The 18,766-nt window shown below is 48.8% G+C and overlaps 1 protein-coding gene across 1 annotated transcript; it reads left to right on the forward strand.

Annotated features, from left to right (window-relative positions):
- Window positions 1-394: 394 nt before the first annotated feature.
- On the forward strand, window positions 395-17,937 carry LOC147821303 (uncharacterized). The gene is made up of 4 exons (XM_004866592.4): window positions 395-978; window positions 2,139-2,265; window positions 7,609-7,704; window positions 15,540-17,937. The coding sequence occupies exons 1-4, from the start codon at window positions 946-948 to the stop codon at window positions 17,099-17,101; spliced, it is 1,818 nt and encodes a 605-aa protein (XP_004866649.2). The 5' UTR covers window positions 395-945; the 3' UTR covers window positions 17,102-17,937.
- Window positions 17,938-18,766: the final 829 nt, after the last annotated feature.

Genomic DNA, 18,766 nt, shown 5'->3' on the forward strand with positions numbered 1-18,766 from the left:
TAACCTCCCCCTTCCTGGACTCCAGAGTCCCCCTTAGGTGAAGGCAAACCCACAGTTTGGCTGGCCTCCTGTGGAAGCAGCGCGATTCAGCCAAGGCCAACACGCTGGGGAGACCTCAAGACCTCGATAGACAGCGTGTGTGTGTGCGTTGCTGGGGCTTGAACCCAGGGCCTTCACACGGAGCTACAGCATCAGCCCTTTTTAAATTTTTTATTTTGAGACAAGGTCTCCTTAAATCGCTAAGTTGCCCAGGCTGGGTTTGGACTTGCGATCCGCCTGCCTCAGCCTCTTAGAGTGCTGGACTTAACAGAGTGCGCCACCTGGCGTTGGGCTCCTTTTTTGTCGTCTGCCAGAAGAGGACCCGGGAAGGCGATCTGGAGAGAGAAGCTGCTGGATCCGCTGAGGGCCAGTTCTGCCTTTGCAGGAGCCTCGAGTTCCTTCCCCGAAGAAGGTCCGGGCTCTCCTCTGCTCCTCGCTGTCCCCACCCGCAGGTGCGCCCACAGTGGGGCAAGGCCGGCAACTTTGGGTCCTTTCCGTCTTGCAGACCGCGGGAACCTTGAGGGGAAAGGTGCTCCTTGCCGCGTTCGGCAGGACGGAAAACTACAGTACCCAGGAGGCCCTGCTTCGCGTACCCATGACCTCCGGACACATGACGGTTCAGGAGGGCGGGGCTTCCGGGCGGTTCCCCACTAACGCCATTTGCTTCGGCCCCGAGGTCCCTGGCTGTTTGGTTAGGGCGCTTTGGGGCCGTGGCCCTTCCCGGGCGCCTCGCGGGTACCGAGCTGGGGAGGAGGCTAGTAAGCTCCGGAGCACCTTGGTGCGGCCCGAGCCCCCCGTAAGGCGCCTGTTCCCCGCGGCGTCCGGACCGGTGCGCCATTTCCGCGCGGGACGGCGGCCGGGAGGAGGACAATTCGGGGACCCCGAGGGCGGCTCGCGGGGTCCGGGATGGCGGCGGCTGCGCTGCTCGACCACGCGCGGGTGAGTGGGTCCGGGCTCCGTCCTGCTCCTTCGCGAGCGGGGCGCGGGACCCACAGGTTTGCCCCGGGCTTTGGGCTGTCCCGAAGGTGCTGGGTCTCTGATGAGATCCAGCCCGTGCTGTCTCAGCCACAGGAAAACCGTGAATGGCCCATTCTGTGGTTTCCCTGGGGAGAGTCCAGGGCGATGGGGACGACAACCTGGTCCTGTCATCATCCACTCCTGTGACGTCACTGGTGAAAGCTTCGCTCTGTCCGTGTTCACGGGTGACTGAAATGGACTTGGCAAAAACGAGTGAAAATGCCTCACCACTTACTAACTCAGGTTCACTTTGGTGTTGGAGTGCCAGGGCTATACCGTCAGACCTTGGACCACAGCCGTCTATGTTCAGATCTTGCCTATCACAGTAAGATGTGTAAGTCCAGGTGAATTGAGGAAGCTCCTTCAGCCCCAAGCCACTTGGCAGTCTACGATGATGATGGAGAGAGAATAAAAAATGCCCTGGGCTGAAGGTGTAGTAGCTCTGGTGTAGAGCACTCGCCAGCATTGGTGAGGCCCTGAGTTCAATCCATGGCACCACAGGGGAAATTACATAAAAGAAGAAAATGCCCAAACCACGCTAGGCATAGTCTCCTGTCTTTAAAGCTCCCAAGTGTGATTGCGGAAGTTGGAACTGTTACTGTTTCGATCCAGAAGTCTAGGCTTAGAGAAGTGAGGTGGCGTCAGGCTAGAAAGGCAATCGAGTGCCAGTTTCAGGAATTTGGGTTTAGACTCCAAGAATCTGACTTCAGAGCTGGAGTCTTTTAGTCACTTTCAAGAATGTGAAGCCCTCAGTGAAGAGCAGGCACCTAGCTGGAGTGGGGAGACTTGGGTGTTGCTGTTGAAGCCATTGTTTCCTCAGTGCTCTGGTGTCAGGGAGGGCTGTAGCCCTCCCTGTCCACACCTCATAGCCCACCATTGTCCCATTCTCTCATTCTCCAGTGGACTCTTATTTACTGAGTTCTGTCCAAAGCAGCGTCTCCTCCCCTTGAGCGCAGAGCATGGCTCTCAGGAAGTGTGGTGCTAGCGGGGCTGTGCTATCTCTGGGCCGTTTTTAGCCAGCCACGTAAGACAGCCCCTCCAGGAGCCGAGGCCAATTCTCACACCTCTGCTTGACCCTCCAGGTGCCTGTGACCTTCGAGGATGTGGCCGTGACCTTCACCCAAGAGGAGTGGGGGCAGCTGGACCTGGCTCAGAGGGCCTTGTACCAGGAGGTGATGCTGGAGAACTGTGGGCTCCTGGTTTCACTGGGTAAGGCCACCTCCTCCTCAGTGCAGTGGACGTGGCTGCAGGCTTGGCTGGTCACGAACACTGTTGGAGCTTGCCCTGCTGCTGCTCACAGCTTCAGTCACTCCCCTCTGCCTACACTCCCCTCTGCCAGGCTGGTCCTCCTGTGTCTCTGGGCGGGAAACAGTGCCAGTTGGCTCCCAGGATGCTGTGGAGAGGGAAGGAATGGAAGAAACCAGAGGCAAGATTTCTGGGCAGGCCCCATGAGGGACTGAGAACCACTCCAATTACAGCCTCACTTCTACGTGGGCCAGCTTACTTCACTATTAATAATGGACGTTGGGCTGGGGATTTAGCTCAGTGGTTCCGCCCTGCAAGTGTCTAGCAAGCGCAAAAGGTTCTGAGTTCGATCCCCAGTACCAAAAAAAAATGGACGTTTTTAGGCCAGGCGTGGGGCTGTGCACCTGTAATCTCAGCACTCTGGGAGGCTGAGGCAGGAGGATTGCAAGTTCAAGCCTTGCCTGGGCAACTTAGCAAGACCTTGTCTCAAAATACAAATTTTTTTTAAAAGGCTGAGGCTGTGCTGGGGATTTAGCTCAGTGGTTCCTTTGCCTGCCTTGCAAGTGCAAGGTCCCAAGTTCAATCCCCAGTACCCCTCCCCCCCCAAAAAGGGCTGAGGCTGTAGCTCAGTGTAAAGGCCTCAGGTTCTGTCCCCAGTATTGAAAGGTTGTAGGGGGTTCTGGCTGAGCAGGATTGCTGCATAAGGGCCACGCTGGTCCTTGCCCTCGGTAGCCCCAGAGCTCTGATCTGTGCTTCTCTGCGTGTTTCCGGTTTCCTTCCTCTACAGCCGACTTCTGGGGCATCCTTGAGACAGATGTTCCTTCTCCCAGTCTCTCACCTGGCGCCCAGCACGGGCTGGCCTCTCCCTGACTTGGAGTAGCCTGCCTTGGCCTGGTTGGCTCAAGTACCCGCCACAGGCCAGTTCGCAGGCCTGGCGGATGGGATGTTCTGCCGTGAGGCAGTGAGGGCATTTTCCCTCAGTAACACTCTCTGTTCTCTTTCTTCTAAATCCTTTTTGTGTTACTGGGAATTGAACCCAGGGCCTTAGCATGTAGCTATAATCCCGGCCCTTTTCTTTTTATTTACTTTTTTATTTTGAGACAGGGTCTCATTAGGTCACTGAGTTGCCCAGGCTGGTCTCAAGCTTGGAGCCCTCCTGCCGTGGCCTCCCAGAGTTCTGGGATCGTGTGTGCCACTGCGCCGGGCAAGCTGCTGTACTTCTGAATAGCCTTGCAACCCGAAGACTGATCACCATCCCCAACAGGAGTTATCAGAAGCTAAATGTCAGCCTGGCTGAGGTTCGCAGACCCAGCTTGAGGGCTGTGTGGACACTTCCTCTCCTGGCACTGAGTTATATCCTGAGGAGGCCATTCCTTGAAAGTCTGAGTGCTGAGTTTTAAGCCATCCTTCCTTTAAACCCTCCCTTTTTAACAGAGGGAGCAGCCTAAGGCTCACTGCCCTTGGCAGGCCCTGAGCTCACTGGGAATGGACATTGAGGCTCCTGCATTTCCACGATGGCCTGGGTTGTCCCTTGATCAAAATGATTCAGTGGGCCGGGGATTTAGCTCAGCAGCACCGAGCCTGCCTTGTAAGCGCAAAGTCCTGAGTTCGATCCTTGGTACCAAGAAAGTGATGCAGGATTCCCACTGAGAAAAGTGAAAGATTGGTCGCTTTTAAGGAGAGCGGTCTAGGGCTGGGGATTTAGCTGAGTGGTTTCACCACCTGCTGTGCAAGCGCAAGGACCCGAGTTTGATCCCTGGTACCAAAAAAAAAAAAAAAAAAAAGAAGAGCGGTCAAAAAAATAAATAAGGGCCAGGGATTTAGCTCAGTGGTTCCAGCGCCTGCCTCACAAGCGCAAGGGTCCTGAGTTCAATCCCTGGTACCAAAAGAAAAAAAGAAAAAATGGTTAAATAAATAAATAAATAAAAGAAGAGCAGTTAAGAATCATGGTTGGTGTGTGTTCTGTGGATTAAAGGAGGCTTTCTAACTACCTGTAGCTCATGTTCATTTCTTCATTCTGTTGAATGTTTTACATCTTAAAAACATGAAACTGAACTCAAAAATCTGTAAAAATTATTATTATTTTAAGTGAGAGAAAGAAAGGAATGTCACAGTATCCTGTCTAAAGACATATTTGGCAGATTAGTTTTGAGAAAGAGAATTCATAATGCAAGGGATATTTTAAATACTTTCTGTAAAGCTATCCATGTCATTCTGTGTGTGGAATTGTATGTATAATTATAACCCTGTCTGCATAACTTTTTTGTTTCTTATTTGGTCCTCTCTGAGAACCCTCTGTTGGTAAGTGTTTTGTGGTAAATGTCTTGTTTATTTTTTCTAATGAGCTTTTCTAATGAGCTTTGTTAACCTAAGGTTAACAAAGATGTTACCTATGTGTACCTAACACATGAATCAGCAAATAGAAGTTTATAGCATAAAAGAACATGTGTTTCATCATTAATTTAAATCCTCTCTACTGTACTTGGCAGTGTTTGCTAGTTTGGGCAGAGTAGAGATCTTGCACATGGTGCCTATGGTACTTGTAGATATTTGATGAGTTTTGGGTTTATTTTACTGGACAAATAAATTTTTTATTTTAAATTATTTTGCTACTAAGAGATAGAAATAAAAATGAGTTAAAAAAGAGCAGTCAGTGCCGGCCACTGTGTAGGCACAGGCACACTCTGGGTGCCGGGCCCGTTCCAGGCGCACCCAGGTTCCAGGAGTCTCACAGCAAAGGAAGGAAAACAGCTGCTGCGGCAAGTCCCTCGTGTGGGTGACTCCACGCAGTTGGCACCTTCATCCTACGAAGCTGGTGCTCTTGCTGTTGGTGTTGATAGTAAAATCCTTTTGTGGATAATATGATGAGAGAGAATGTTGATGTTTCTGTAAACATCTTTTGTGTGTCCAAAACACTGAACAGTTTCCAGAGTTCCCAATAGAAAATGTTTTAGTGGTTCACACAATGCCTCAGTCCTAAAGTCGGGGTGCAGCTTGGTGGCGTGCAGTTACCTCCATGTAGTATCCAAGGTCGGATGCCCAGCCCTTCAGGAAGAAACAGGCAGAGCCTCTCAGTGTGGCCACATCCAGCCCTTCCTGGCCCCTCCCTGAGGGCAAATCTCTCACCGAGCCCTCCCTCAGGGTATTTCCCCCTGGGTGGTGGCTGGGAGAGGCCACGCCTGGGGCGGGCCCAGAGTCCTGTCCCAGCTCTGTGGGCCTGGCCTGGTGCTGAGCCTAACCGTCCCTCCTTGTGCTCCCTGTGCTCAGATGTGGGGTTTCCATGTCAGGGAAAAAGGATTCGGGAGGATGCTGGGACCAAGCTGTGCCCATCAGCTACTGGGAGCTCGCTGGCACCAGCGCTTCTCTGGCTGCCGTGAGGATCAGATTCCTGTCCTGCCTGGACTCGAAGCTTCTGGGCAGTCTGAGCTCTGGGATTGAACAGCACAGTGCAGAGAGCAGACCTCGGCCTCCACCTGGCTCAGACTGAGCCCCGCTTTGTTCCCTGTGAAATGGTCCTGATCGCTATGAAACTCCCCCGGTGCTGTGAGAAGATTCTGAAACAGAGTCCATGCTTGGTCTGTGACCTACAGAAAGCGCTGTAAAACTTACCCTGGATCTCAATGAAGACATTGGTCAGTGCAGATACGCCCTCCTGCAGTGTAGACGGAGTGTATGCTGGAGCGGGAGCCCTCAGTGTGGTGAACTGAGCTGCTGAGACCTTTAAGCGGTGGAGCTTAGATAAAATTCACCAAATTATCCTCTCAGAATGCACACCTGAACTGCTCAGTGCGTCCACGTCACTGAGCCAAGACCCCTACGGTGAGACACTCAGGAATCAATGCCATTTAGGTGGATGGCATTGTTTTTGTTAAGGAAGAATGAAATACCTCAAATGTGAATTTAGCCACTTAGAAAATATTGCTAGGGAATTTGAGAGGCTTAAGTTGAGAAATAGAAAATTTGGAAAGCTCAAAATAGAGAATATTGGATGCTGAACTTTGGGGGAGATGTTAATGGTGGTTATCTTTGGGTTTTGATATTATGTGAGATTGTTTTTTCTTAGTACTTTAAATTTGATGGCTTCCTACACCTTGTATTTGTTGCTTTTATTTACCAGCAGGGAAATAAAAGCAACAAATACAAAAAGAAAGATAGCAGTAGAGTCTAGGGTTGGGTACAGCTCAGTGGTAGGACATGTGCTTGGGGCCCTGGGTTTGTACCCAAACATCGTAAAAAATAAAGCAAAAAATGATAGGGTGTAGTGGCAGGTAGTTTTGACCCTGGGGCCACCGCCCTTCCTAGGGTTAATGGCACATTCAGCCTGGGTCTGGGGACCCAGTTATGCCCTGGGAGGATGGCTCTTGTGAAAGCACATCTGCCCCTCTGGCTGACTGCCTCCTCAGAGGATCCCTCTCCCCTCAAGTAGCCCCACCTAATCCTGCACGACCTCATCCACATGGAGGCTGAGCCCTGGCTGAGACTCCAGCTCTATTGAGTAAACCTTTGCTTAACGCAATGCCCGGCCTTAGGTATCTGATAACAGAGAGGACTATACACATACTTGTGTTGAGTGAAAGGTCACTGTTCAGCACATTCCTACCAGGTTGAACCCCAGTGTTACACGCATGACCGTCTCATCGGGAGGCTTGAATCACCACTGTGCGGCTATTTCACATCAGAGGACAGAATTCAGATCAGCTGCCTGGCAGTGAACGTGCTAAATATGCCACTTCTGAATTATTCCATATATGCTCTTTTGTTTTGTTTTGTTTTTTGGTACCAGGGATCAAACTCGGTCCTTGCACTTGCGAGGCAGGCAGCAGAACCACTGAGCTAAATCCCCAGTCCTGCTCTTTCATTTTGAACTGCTGTGCACTTAAATGGCTTGCACCACTGCCCAGGAAGTGGTTGTACCCTAAATACCAGTTTCTGACTTACTGTCCAGCATGGGTTTCTGTGGCAGCGCAGCACGGCAAGGCCTTGGTTTCCAGGACTCACGCTGGGTTGTGTTGCTGAGAGCAGCTTCATTCTAAGGTCCAGTCCCTGTCCTGAAAGCCCAGATGAGGGTGAAGGTCTTCATCTCTTCACCAGAACCCACGTGTCTAAGCAGGGCATGGTCGTGCACCCCGAAATCCAAGCCCTAAGGAGGCTGAAGCAGGTGGATGGCAAGTTCAGCCCAGCCTGGATGACTTTGCCAAATCCTGTTTCAAAAGAAAAAATAAAGAAACAGGCATGTAGCCCAGTGCAAGGGCCTTGAGTTCAACTCTTCAGTACCACAAAAAACGTTCCCATTTTCTCCCTGACCAGGGTGTCCTGTTCCCACACCTGAGCTGATCCAGCAGCTGGAGCACAGGCAGCAGCCATGGACAGCGAGGCTGGGCTGTGCCCAAAGCACACAGCCAGGTAAGAGCCAGGGTGGGGATGGGAGACCACGGCCTGGAGCCTTGGGATTGGTTTTTCTTGTTTTTTTTTTTGTTTGTTTGTTTGTTTTTGAGATGGGTATTGCTGAGAATTGAACCCGGGGCCTTCTTCCTGAGCCACTTTGAGACAGGGTCTCTCTGTGTCGAAAAGTTGCCCAGGCTGGGCTTGAATTTTCGATCCTCCTGCCTCAGCCCTCCAGAGTGCTGAGATGACAGTCGTGCACCCCCACGCCCATCTGGGGACTGTTCGTATTGTGGGCCCATGGGGATATTGGAGCCGTGGAGCCCTTTGTCCTGTGGCTCCTCTGACCTCCCAGCCCCAGCACACTTGTCCCTGCTCCTGGGGAGGGGCAGGTTCATGAGCTGGCTGTCTCTGGGTGCTCCTACCAAACTCCAGAATCTCAGGTCAGCAGGGGAGAGCTGTTTGTCACTCAGCAAGGTCCAGGGGATCATGGGGAGCTCCGTACTGCACAGGACTCAAGGACCTGGACCTTCTGTCCTGAGCCTGTGGCTTTACAGAGTGGAGAGGGAGGGGCCTCACAGCCAAGCTGGAGCATAGTGCCCTTCACACTGCTCCCCAGGACTGCCATGCGCTGACGCTAATGGAGCAGCTTGGTGTTCCTTGTGTGTCTGTTCACTTCCCCGGCTTCTGTTAGCGTGTTTCTGTGCTCATAAGCAGCAAGGCCTGGCTTGTTCCTGTATATTATCCATCTCCACATGTGTAGGGTTTTTTTTTTATAATGTTTTTAGAATTCAAATGATTGAATTATAGCTGCAAATGGGGTTTGTGAGATCATCTGTCTTTTTGGTATGTAGGTTTCTTTGCACATTCCTCATGGTTATGGCTGTGTCTAGATGTCCCCCAAAGCCTCATGTGGTCATAGGGCTTTTTCAGAGGTGGCTGAATCTAGAGTGTGTGATGCTGGGATTAAGGGTGAGTGGTTGCTAAATCAGTCCACTGTCTGGCATGGCACCACCCTGCTCCTGGTATCCTAGATACAACATAAGGGACAGAAAGAGGCATGTTTCCCCCCTTGCTTGTTTTGTTGTCTTCTGAGTGCTGTGAACCGCCTTGGAGCCAGCCAGCTGGACTGAAACCTCTGCAAGCTGTGAGCTGAATAAACCTTTCCCCCTTTAACTTTGAGTGTCAGGTATTTTGTCTCAGCCACAAGAGAAAAGTAACGAAGACACCGACTGGTTTTGAATTTCTTAGTAGGATTAATGACTTTGTCTCTTGTATGAAGAGTGGTGCTTTCCCCTGAAGTTCGCATTTGGCGTTTAAATTTCTTTCTTTTTTTTTCTGTGGAGCTTTCTTTATTTTTGACCATTTCTTTATATCCACCTGTGCTGGGCCCATACCCTCATACCCCTGAAGCATGAATTTACACTTAGACACTCAAAGCCCTATTTTCAGACCCTGTCGAAGGCCCATGTCCCCAGAGCTCATTTTTAATCTCCAGGTCAGCATCCAAGCCCTCTTCAGGCTTGAATGGGTGTTGGACCTTGTCAGGCGGTTTTTCTGCATCTATTGAGATGATCATATGGTTTTTGTCGTTGGCTCTGTTAATATAGTGTATTGCATGTATTGATTTGCATATGCTGAACCATCCCTCCATCTCTGGGGTGAATCCTACTTGATCATGGCATATAACTTTCGTGATGATTTGCTGCATTCTGTCTGCCAGTATCTTATTGAGGATTTTTACATCTATGTTCATTAAGAAGTTTGGCCCGTAGTTCTCTTTTTTGGTTGGATCCTTCTCTCCTTTTTGGTATCAAGGTCATGCTTGCTCCCAGAAATGAATTTGGGAGTATTGTTTCACTTTGAATTTCATTAGAGTTTGAGAAGTAGCGGGATTAGGTCTTCTCTAAATTTTTTGTAGAATTCAGCAGTGAATACGTCAGGGCCTGGGCTTTTCTTTGTTGATAGATTTTGTTTTTTGGTTTTTTTTTGGTGCCGGAAATCAAACTCAGGACCTTGCACTGGCCAGGCAGGCTTGGCGCCACTGAGCTAAATCCCGGGCCCTTTGTTGGTAGGTTTTTAATTACATCTTCAATTTCATTGACTGATACTGGTTTACTTAGAATTTTTATATCTTTTTTATTCAGTTTTGGCAATTCATATGTATCTAGAAATCGGTCCATTTCTTCTGTGTTTCCCATCTTATTAGAGTACAGGTTCTCCAAGTAGGTATTGATGATCCTCTGGATTTCTGCAAGATCTGTTGTGATTCACCCTTTTCATTCCTAAGTGCATGGATTTCAGTCTTTTCTTTCCTTTTTTGGATATGATTGGCTAAGGGGTTATCAATTTTATTTAATCTTTCAAAGAATCAACTCTCTGATACGTTGATTCTTTCTATTGTTTTTTAAGTCTCCATTGCATTAATTTCTGCTCTGATCTTTATAATTTCCTTCCTTGTACAAGCTTTGGGCTTGACTTGCTCTTCATTTTCTAGAAGCTTCAGGTTCAACATTAGGTTGTTAACTTTGAGGCCGCTCTGTTTTCCTCTATAAATTTCCACTATAAATTTCCCTCATAGGACTACTTTCATTGGTTCCCATAAGTTCTGGTATGTTGTATTGTCATTATTTTGTAATTGTAGAAACTGTCTAAATTCTTTTTTAATTTCATCTGTAACCCATTGGTTTTTCAGGAGTGTGTTGTTTAATTTCCATGTGTTTATGAAGTTCTTGTGGTTTCTTTTACTATTGATTTCCAGTTTCATTGCACTGTGGTCTGATAATATGCATGGGATAATTTCAATTCCTTTGCATTTACTTAAGCATGTTCAGTGAGCTAGTATGTGGTCTATTTTGGAGAATGTCTTGTGTGCACCTGAGAAGAATGTGTATTCTGATGTTGTGGGATGGAGCACTCTGTAGACATCTACTAAGTCCATTTGTTCAAAAGTTTGGTTCAGTTCTAATATTTCATTGTTGATTTTTTGTCTAGTTCATCTGTCTCTTTGTTTCTGGAATCTTAACAATTATATGCCTATGTGTAGATTTTTTTTGATCAAGGCTATTTGGAGTCCTATATGCCTCACTTATCTGTATGTCAAGCTCTTTTCCCCTGCTTGGGAAGTTTTCTGCCATTATTTCTGTGAAGAGATTTTTTTTGTCATCTGCATTCTCTCCTGTTTCTTCATTGAGCCCAATCAGTCTTATGTTATTCTTCTTCGCATCGTCTAGCAGCTGCTGGATTGATTTCTCATGTTCCCTTATAATTTTGAAGCAATTTTTCTTTTCCTGGTCACTAATTGCAATCTTATCTTCTATATCTGAAATTCTGTCCTCACATTGGCTCATTCTGCTGTGTAGACTTTCAGTGGAGTTTTTCATGTCCTGGAAATCTATTTGCATCTGTTTTATGGATTCCATTTGTTTCTTATGTTGGGATTCCATCATGTTCCTCAGCTCCTCTCTAGATTTATTAATCATGTCTTGCATTAGGGGCACAATTTCTCCTGTTATCTGAGAAATTATTTCTGATTTCATTTTTTCCAGATCCCCTTTTGTTGCCAGTTCAGTGGGTCCAAGTGGTTGAGTATCAGAGTGTTCCATCTCATTTCCCTTTGCGGTTGCTTTAGGTGATCTGGAAGTCTGATTTTGAGACTTATTTACGTGTTTTCTCATTTCGACTGGGGCGGGGGGCTGTTAGCACCTGCACGGATTACCTCCTCTGAGCTGGGTGAGGTGGGACAGGGGCCGGGAGCAGCGGTAGGGATAGTGACCCAAAAGCCCTTTCCTGTGGGCTGGGAGCAGCCGGAGGGATGGTGGCCGGGAAACCCCTTCCTCTGGACCAGGAGTAGTGGGATGGTGGCTCAGAAGCCCCTTCCTCTGTGCCGGGAGTGGTGGGAGGGATGGTGGCCCTGAAGCCCCTTCCTCTGGGCCAGGAGCAGCGGGACAGAAGGTGGCCCAAAAGCCCTTTCCTCTGGGCTGGGAGCAGCGGGAGGGATGGTGACCAGGAAGCCCCTTCCTCTGGACCAGGAGCAGTGGGACGATGGCTCAGAAGCCCCTACCTCTGGGCTGGGAACAGTGGGACTCAGTACCTTGGTCTGGTGGTCTGGTGTCCTCTGCGTCTTTGTAGTGTGGAATCAGGTGGCTGCCTGTCTGCAGCGGGGTGATTCAGTGTCTTCCGCGCGACTCAGGACCTCGTTAGGGCGTGCACAGACCTGCCTGTCTGCAGCGGGCTGATTCGGCGTGTGTTCCACGCAACTGGGGACCTCGGTAGGGTGTGGGCCTGATCTGTCTCTTTGTGACAGTGGGGTATTGAGGTCTCCCATTACAGCTGTATTAATGCTAATATGATATTTTATGTCTGTTAGTATTTGTTTTATATAGTTGGGTGCACTGGTATTTGGTGCATATATATTTATGGTTGTTATCGTCCTCCATTACAAGGATGTAGTGACTTTCTTTGTCTCTCCTAATCAGTCTTGGCTTGAAATCCATTTTGTGTGCAAATAGAATAGCTACCCCTGCTTTTTTCTGGGATCCTGTTGCATGGAATATTGTTTTCCATACTTTGACCTTCAGTCTATGAATTTCTTTTTTAATTAAATGTTTCTTTTTAAAAATAAATTTTATTTTATTCCATCCCCCCCAAAAGCCCCCTCCCCTTAAATGTGTTTCTTATATGCAACATATTGTTAGATCTTGCTTCTTTTTTTTTTTTTTTTTTTTTGGTACCAGAGATCAAACTCGGGTCCTTGTGCTTGCGCAACAGGTGACAAAACCACTGAGCTAAATCTCCAACCCTAGATCTTGCTTCTTGATCCATTGTGCCAGTCTCTTTCTTTCTTTTTTTTTTTTTCTCGGTACCAGGGATTGAACTCAGGACCTTACACTTGCAAGGCTAGCACACTGCCACTGAGCTAAATCCCCGGCCCCAGTCTGTTTCTTTTGATTGGTGAATTGAGACCATTAACATTGATAGTTATCTCTGATATGTATGTCTTACCTCGGTCATGTTATTTTCCTATTGTTGTCTTCCTTCTTTCCTTTTCTGTTTAATTTCTTGGCGTGCCTGGTGGATTCATTCTGTTGGGGTTCATGGAGTTGTAATCCTTGTTGTCTCTAGAATATCCTTCAAGAATACTTTGGAGTGCTGGTCTGATGGTCATGAATTTCTTTAGGTGTTGTCATGGAAGTATCTTATTTTTCCATCAATTTTGAAAGACAGTTTTGCAGGGTACATCAGTCTGTGTTGGAGCTTGAAATACTTCATTCCATGCTCTCCTTGACTTGAGGGTTTGTGTTTAGAAGTCTGCTGTCATTCTGATGGGCTTTCCTTTATTTGTTTCTTTTCTCTAACAGCTTTTTTTTTTTTTTGATACTGGGGATCAAACTCAGGACCTTGTGCTTGCAAGGCAGATGCGGTGCCACTAAGCTAGATCCCCAGCCTTCTAACAGCTTTTAATATTCTGTTCTTGTGTTGAATTTCTGGAATCTTGACCATTATATGCCTTGGGGAAGATTTTTTTTTTAATCATGGCTAATTGGAGGCCTATATACCTCACTTATCTGTATGTCAAATTTTTTTCTCCGTTTGGGAGTTTTCTGTCATTACTCCTGTGAACAGGTATTTTATGTCCTTTGTGCTATCGCTTGCTTTTTCATTGACTCTGATCAATCTTATGTTATTCTTTGTGTCATCTAGCAACTGCTAGATTGATATCTTGTGGTCTCTTGCTATTTTTTTGTTTGTTTGTTTTTTGGTACCAGGGATGGAACTCTGGACCTTGCACTTGTGAGGCAGGCAGCTTGAGGCAAGGCACCATGCCTGCCTTGCAAGCGCAAGGTCCAGAGTTCGATCCCTGGTACCCACCCCCAAAAAAGAAAAGAAAAAGCAAAAAAACAAAAGAAGAGGGCCGGGGATTTAGCTCAGTGGTTCTGACACCTGCCTCACAAGCGCAAGGTCCTGAATTTGATTTTGGTGCCAAAAGAAAGAAGGGCCAGGGATGTAGCTCAGTGGGACTGTGCCTGCCTGGCAAGTGCAAGGTCCTGAGTTTGATCCCTGGTACTGGGGAAAAAAAACAAACAAATAAGCTGAAGAGAACAAGAACAAAAACCAGAAAAAAGAGAGGAAAAAAAGAAAATAATAATAAGAAAAAAAGCAAAAACAAAAAGTTCAGTTCAGTTCTGTCACCTGGTAGAGAACTTGGGCGGACAGTCCAGTTCTGAGTTGATTAATCCCAGCAAGCCAGCTGTAACTTTTTGGTGCAATAGTGGATAATTCTAGCAAGCCTGCACCTTTAGTTTCTCTGAATTTCAGGCTGGTTTCTGACTGTGAGGCTGGAGCCAGATTTATTGAGCCTGCAACAATCCATGTGCCTCCTGCTGGCTTGAACTCTGCTCTCTGACCTCCCGCTGACCTGAACTTGGCAGCCTCACCCCAACACCAGGAGGCACCAGACGGAGCCAGCTCCTAGCTGCTCCCAATTTTGAGTTCAGCCGGCCTCTCAAGATGGCCACTGGCCATCACCCTCTCCTGGACCCAAGTAACTCACCAGACACTGCTCCGCTCTGCTAGTACATTTCTCCCTGGAGCCCTCCAGGGTCACCATTAATAACTGTGCATCTGCAGGTTTGGGCCGCCCTTCCTATGCAGTGAGTCAGGACTCAGAGAAAGTGCCACCTGCCACCGCCTTCCCTTTTGCTGAAGTCTCTTCACTCTCCCTGTGGGCTTCAGTTCTCGCTTCAGATCTTTGCTGTGTCCCTGGGATCCACTTCCCTCCTCCTTCTCTGCCTCACGCCCCTGTATTCCAGTATCAGGACACCAAATCTCTGCATGAGGGCAGTTGACTGAATAATTGAATTAATAGACTGTGTGGCTCAGGGTCCACTGCTTCTTCCCTTCGCATAGGCCCAGCACAGGTGTGAATGTGGCATAAACCGACTCAGGCTGTTTGGCTTTATGAGGGGCCTGACTTTCCTGAATCCTCTCTCCAGAATAAATTGTTTAGGGGCCAATGATGGATTATCTGTTTGCATAAAGGATCCATTTTGATCTTAGGCGCTCACTGTGATTTTTTTTTGGTTTTGGTACCGGGGATTGAACTCAGGACCCTGTGCTTGCAAGGCAGGTGGCAGAACCACTGAGACAAACCCCCAGGCCGGCCCACTGTGAATTTTAAAAAAGAATTGTGGAAATAGCCAGTGCTGAGAGGTTGCTTTTCATGACTTTGAACAAACAGTGATAGGGGTTTTTTGTGGTTAATTTTTGCATTTTGTTTTGTTTTTGGTGGTACTAGGGATTCGAGCCAGGGCCTGTTGAGCTACATCTGCAGCCCTTTTTTGTTCGATTTAGAGATAGGCTCTCACTGGGTCGGCCAGGTGGGCCTTGAACTTGGCCCCTGCTGCCTCAGCCTCTGGGGGGCCTGGGATTATAGCTGTGGCCACCCCACCTGGCCAAGCCTGCCCAGGGCTGGGGTTACAGGTGTGGCCACCACACCTGGCCACTGAGCGGTTAGTTTTTGTTATCCTGCAGGCTGCATGAGGTGCCCTCCCGAGTGCACTCGCAGCAGCACAGGCTGGTGTCTCTCAGAGGACACTCAGCACACAGTGTCCCCATCACCCTGGCCGGCCATGTCCCTGTGGACTCTCCCTCTGCTGGCACAGCCTCTCTGCCTTGCTGTCCCTTGCAAGGTATTTAGAATCCAAGGATCAGGAAAGTAGTTGGAAACTGCAGTTTCGGAAGCAACCTAACCGGCATAGAGTCACTGCTTTCAGCTATTTGTTCATTAAGTAGTGCTTTCGTTTCTTCTGGGTTGCCGTCACTAACAGCCCTACTGTGTCTTGGATTTCTTTCAGATGACAGCAGAAAAACCAAGGCCACAGAACCCACCACGTCTGAGCCAGCCTTGTGCGAGGGAGCCGGGCTTCAGGGGCATTTGTCGCATGAAGCCTCCCGGGCCTCCCCATGGGTGCGAGCTCTCGATCAGGGCCGCCCGCCAGACAGGCAGGAAGGACGCCTGAGAGCCCTGAGGGAGAAGCTGCCCAGGAGGGCGAGCGCTGGCCCTGGTGGCTTAGGGACCGAAGACAGAGTGCGTCTGAGGGCTGTGCAGGAGCAAGTTCCTGCGGGGGACACTGTGCTGGGGGAGGAAAATGCCTTCCGGTGCGGCGAGTGCGGGAAGGTGTTTAACAAGAAACACTTGCTTGCTGGCCACGAGAAGATCCACTCCGGAGTGAAGCCCTATGAGTGCACGGAGTGCGGGAAGACCTTCATCAAGAGCACCCACCTGCTGCAGCACCAGATGATCCACACCGGGGAGCGGCCCTACGAGTGCCTGGAGTGCGGCAAGGCCTTCAACCGCAAGTCCTACCTCACCCAGCACCAGCGCATCCACAGCGGGGAGAAGCCCTACACGTGTGGCGAGTGTGGGAAGGCCTTCACCCACCGCTCAAATTTTGTCTTGCACAGCCGGCGACACAGCAGGGAGAAGTCCTTTGTGTGCACGGAGTGCGGGCAAGTCTTCCGGCACCGGGGTGGCTTCCTCAGACACTATGTTGTGCACAGTGGAGAGAACCCCTTCGAGTGCTTCGAGTGCGGCCAGGTCTTCAAGCACAGGTCGTACCTCCTGTGGCACCAGCAGACCCACACGGGGAAGAAGCCCTACGAGTGCAGCGAGTGCGGCAAGGTCTTCTTGGAGAGCGCGGCTCTCATCCACCACTACGTCATCCACACCGGGGAGAAGCCCTTTGAGTGCCCGGAGTGCGGCAAGGCCTTCAACCACAGGGCCTACCTCAAGAGGCACCAGCGCATCCACACTGGGGAGAAGCCCTACGTGTGTGGCGAGTGCGGGAAGGCCTTCACCCACTGCTCCACCTTCATCTTGCACAGAAGGACCCACACTGGAGAAAAGCCCTTCGAGTGCAAAGAGTGTGGGAAAGCCTTCAGCAACCGGAAAGACCTCATCCGCCACTTCAGCATCCACACGGGAGAGAAGCCCTACGAGTGCACAGACTGCGGCAAGGCCTTCAACCGCATGTCCGGCCTCACCAGGCACAAGCGGATCCACAGTGGGGAGAAGCCTTTTGAGTGCGTGGAGTGTGGGAAGACCTTTTGCTGGAGCACGAACCTCATTCGGCACGCCGTCATCCACACGGGAGAGAAGCCCTACGTGTGCGGCGAGTGTGGAAAGGCCTTCAGCCGCAGCTCTTCCCTCTCGCAGCACCAGCGCATGCACTCGGGGAGAAACCCCGCCAGGATGTCCAAGGAGGGCCGGCCTTTCCCAAGCGCCCACCCTTCGGTGACCTTCCAGGAACTCCTTATGGGAAAAGACTTCATGAATGCAACCCCTGAGGGAAATCTCGCACCAGAGGAAAGAGCTTCCTCCGCTCCTGAGCACTCACACCAAAGAGCAGCCCTCTAAGTGTCTTCACTGTGCAAGGAGCTGCTGCATCTGAAGACTCTCATAGAAAGGGGCCCAGCCTAGAGCCTTATTCTCCTGGGTCCATCCAGGGAGACCCAGTGGGGTTTGTGCACACGGGAAAATCTTCAGCTACATCTTCCTCCATAGTTTACAGTGCAGTGTTATCTCAGGAATAATTTTTAATAGGAGGAGATGTAGAAGAAAATGAAATGGAAGCACAGATATTTTCAGACTTCTCTGCCAAGTCTCAGCACTTTGTCATTTTCCTTAGTTTACTCAGGTGAGGGAGCACTGTTTCCAGGGGAAGGGCCCCACCCCCACATCCCCACTGTGCCGTGTGCACATTCACTGCTGCCTAGCAGCAGGAGAGTTAGAGGTGAGGGGAGTCTTCGCATTTGCTGGGTAGTGTCCATCCCACAGGTTCCTGGCCTCTGAGGAGCATGCATACTATTTTATGAGAAGTTAGGGAACTTGATCCATGACGTGTCTTTATATTTAAGGCAATAAAGATATGGATTGAATGGGCACATTTTTATCGATCAGTTACGACTATTTAAGACTTGACTTAGAAAAGTCCTTCACATTGTTTTAAAAACCGAACAAGAAGAGTTGTAAAAATGGGTAAATGAATTTTCTTAGTTAAAACTTACTTAACATTTCTAGTTCGTTTAACTTCCCATATAAACTTTAGGCTAATTTTGTCTTATGTTTACAAAAAACTCTTGGTAGACCTTTCATAAAAAAATTGAATGAAATCTGTAAGCCAGATGACAGTTGCTGTCTCTACTGTATTGGACCTTTCAGCTTGTAAATATAGTGTGTCTCCATTTATTTAAGCATTTCTCAATCTACTGCATTTCATTAGTGTTTTATAATTTAAGTTTCCCAAGCTGAGTTTGAACTTCCAGTGCTCTTGCCTCAGCCTCCCAGAGTACTGGGCTCGCAGGCAAGCACCACCATGCCTGGTGAATATCATTTTATGTTTTTAGTGTATAAATGGCATTGGTATATACGCTTCCATTTTCTCCATGATGTTTGGTACTATGCAGAAACAGGTTTGTTTTTTTTTCTGTTATTTTGATGTCCTGTAACCTTGCTGAACTCACTTATTGTTTCTAGCCTTTTCTCTTGTTAGAACCCTTGAGATTTTCTACCTGCCAGTGTCATCTGCAAGCCAAATTTTACTTATGAATACCTTTTATTTTGTTACTGCACAAGCCAGGACTTCCCCAGTGACATTGGGTAGCAGTAGTGAGGTAGGCCGCCTTTGCTGGGTCCTTCATGTGAGGGTGAAAACACTCAGTCTTTCACCGTGAAGTATAAATGCTACTGCTAGGGCACAGACGCGTGGACTCCCATCGTTGGGTGCCATTCCCAGAGCCTCTGGGTTGATGGAGAGCTCCTGTGCTATAGAGCTACTTCCTGAGCCCCAAGGTTTTTAACAGATATTCTTTTTCAAGTATAGAAAATTGTTTTCTGTTCCCAGCTTGCTGTGATTCTTTGTCATTATGAGTGAATGCTGGAGTTTTCCAAGTGCTTTTTTGACACCAGTTGATAGAATGGTGTGATTTTCCTTGTGGAGCTTATTGATAGTCCTGCAAACTTAGAATAAGCCACAGTCGTTTGTGGGACATTATTTTGATATATCATGTGGCATCATTCCAC

This window comes from Heterocephalus glaber, unplaced genomic scaffold (genome assembly GCF_053883595.1).
Source record: "Heterocephalus glaber isolate CG9 unplaced genomic scaffold, H.glaber_assembly_v1.0 deba00001745, whole genome shotgun sequence".
Taxonomy (NCBI): domain Eukaryota; kingdom Metazoa; phylum Chordata; class Mammalia; order Rodentia; family Bathyergidae; genus Heterocephalus; species Heterocephalus glaber.

Bases quoted from the DNA above. Each gene is read 5' to 3' on its own strand.
- LOC147821303 (XM_004866592.4), top strand. From the start codon at position 946: ATGGCGGCGGCTGCGCTGCTCGACCACGCGCGG. The intron at 2,266-7,608 runs GTAAGGCCACCT...CTCCCTGACCAG, and splicing joins TGGGCTCCTGGTTTCACTGG to GGTGTCCTGTTCCCACACCT. The intron at 7,705-15,539 runs GTAAGAGCCAGG...GATTTCTTTCAG, and splicing joins TGCCCAAAGCACACAGCCAG to ATGACAGCAGAAAAACCAAG.